This window comes from Colobus angolensis, unplaced genomic scaffold (assembly GCF_000951035.1).
Source record: "Colobus angolensis palliatus isolate OR3802 unplaced genomic scaffold, Cang.pa_1.0 Scaffold210, whole genome shotgun sequence".
Classification (NCBI taxonomy): domain Eukaryota; kingdom Metazoa; phylum Chordata; class Mammalia; order Primates; family Cercopithecidae; genus Colobus; species Colobus angolensis.
In genome coordinates, this window is record NW_012115267.1 from 2,787,054 (window position 1) to 2,788,990 (window position 1,937).

Consider the following 1,937-nt stretch of genomic DNA (forward strand, 5'->3'; position numbering starts at 1 on the left):
CCTCTACACCTTCTGACGCTGGCTGGGCCTCCCCTTCTGCCTCCGGGGCCTCTACACCTTCTGACTCTGGCTGGGCCTCCCCTTCAGCCTCCAGGGCCTCTATGCTTTCCACCCCATCACTCTGTCCTGGATCTTGGTCACCTCCTGCCACAGCTTCACCCTGCAAGTGGTCCTCATGCCCAGAGCCCTGGCCCCCAGTTTCTCCCCTTTCACTTATGCCCTCTCCCTCCTGCTCAGCTTCCCCCAGCTCGCTGCCCACACTGGTTTCGCTGTTGTGGATTTTCCCTTCCCTCTCCTGAGCCTTTGCATCTCCCTCTGCCTCCCCCAGTTTGGGATCTTTGTCTCTGTCCAGTCTCTGGCTTCCCTGGCCATCCTCACCCTGGTCCACTCCAGGCCCACAGCCCAGCCCTGGCCCTGGCCCTCCCCCTGCTCCCTGGACAGTCCTGGTGCTGGTGGGGTCTGTGCAGGTCTCGCCAGGGGCCACCTCTGCTGCCTCCCCATCGGTGTGTTCTTCCCTCTTCCTCTGCAGAATCTGCTGCAGGTCAAAGGCCTCTTTGATGGGACCTCTGGTTGCCCCCATTGTGGCCTTGGGGGACGCAGGGCTCACTTTCTTCCTCACGCAGGCCTCGCAGGGACAGAACTCCTCGCCCTCCCCGTCCTCGCCCAGCTGGCTCCCCAGGGCTGCGCTGAGAGCTGGCTGATCCTCCAGCGTGAAGGAGAAGGGCCCCAGGCCCAGGGTCCGCTCAGAGAAGGCCGAGAGGTTGCGCAGGCCCCGGAGACGGTGTCTGCGCTGCTGGGTCTGCAGGAGCAGCTCCCCAGTGAGGGCCTCCCTGGGAGGCCCCAGCACCATCCGCCCCGCCTGGAGCTTCTGGAGCTCTCTCTGGGTGCTGTCCTGCAGGCGTCGGGCCACATCCTGCTGCAGCTCGGCCGCCATCTGGTCCAGCAGGTCACTGTCCTGCAGGCCCCAGCGCGCTCGGAGCTCAGCCACCGCGCCGGAAAGGTGGGCCAGGAAGGCCTTCTCCGTCTTCTTCAGCAACAGGGACACCCAGATGGGGTCGCAGTCCAGACCCGCTCTGCAGGCCACCGGAGAGCTCCTCTCTGCAGCCCCCAGGGCGGGTTGGGCCTGCGTGTGCTCCGGGCCCATCATGGCAGCTCTGGGCGGCTTTTCCAAGCCAGGCTCAAGCTGGGAGCCACTTTGACTCTCGCTGGCGCTTGGGTCCGTCTCGCTGAGATGACTAGCGGGCTCTGTGGGTTCCTCTGTGCCCTCTGGGGGGCGCGGCTCTGCAGTGGCTCTTCCCGCTTCCTCCTCCTGGATTGGGTCATCTTCCCGGGAGCCTTCCCCATCCGGAGAGCCGGCCTCTGACAATTCCTGCCGGCCCACGCTTCCTTCTTCTGGAAGCCCTTCCTCTTTGAGACCCTCTTCAAGACCCTCTTCTTGCAGTCCTCCTTCTGGTCCTTCTTTAACTTCCTCTAACTGCGCCCCCTCTTCTTGCAGCCCTTCTCCTCCTGTTTCTTCTTTAATTTCCTCTAACTGTGCCTCTTCTTCTTGCTGTCTTTCTCCTTCTGTTCCTTTAGTTTCCTCTGACTGGGACCCCCCTTCTTGATGCCCTTCCCCTTCTGTTCCTTTAGTCCCCTCTAACTGCACCCCCTCTTCTTGCAGCCCTTCTGTTTCTTTAGTTCCCTCTAACTGCACCCCCTCTTCTTGCAGCCCTTCTCCTCCTGTTTCTTCTTTAATTTCCTCTAACTGCGCCTCTTCTTGCTGTCCTTCTCCTTCTGTTCCGTTAGTTTCCTCTAACTGCACTCCTTCTTCTTGCAGCCCTTCTTCTGTTTTAGTTTCCTCTGACTGCACCCCCTCTTCTTGCAGCCCTTCTCCTCCTGTTTCTTCTTTAATTTCCTGTAACTGCACCTCTTCTTCTTGCTGTCCTTCTCCTTCTGTT

The 1,937-nt window shown here is 60.7% G+C and overlaps 1 protein-coding gene across 1 annotated transcript in view; it reads right to left on the reverse strand.

Annotated features, from left to right (window-relative positions):
- The window catches only part of RP1L1 (retinitis pigmentosa 1-like 1), a 58,624-nt gene that overhangs the window by 2,707 nt on the left and 53,980 nt on the right, over positions 1-1,937 (reverse strand). The window contains exons 5-6 of the mRNA XM_011942840.1: positions 1,746-1,906; positions 20-1,553 (exon numbers count right to left, since the gene is read on the reverse strand). Of these exons, the coding sequence (XP_011798230.1) occupies positions 20-1,553; positions 1,746-1,906 (1,695 nt within the window). The remainder of the gene's footprint in view (positions 1-19; positions 1,554-1,745; positions 1,907-1,937) is intronic.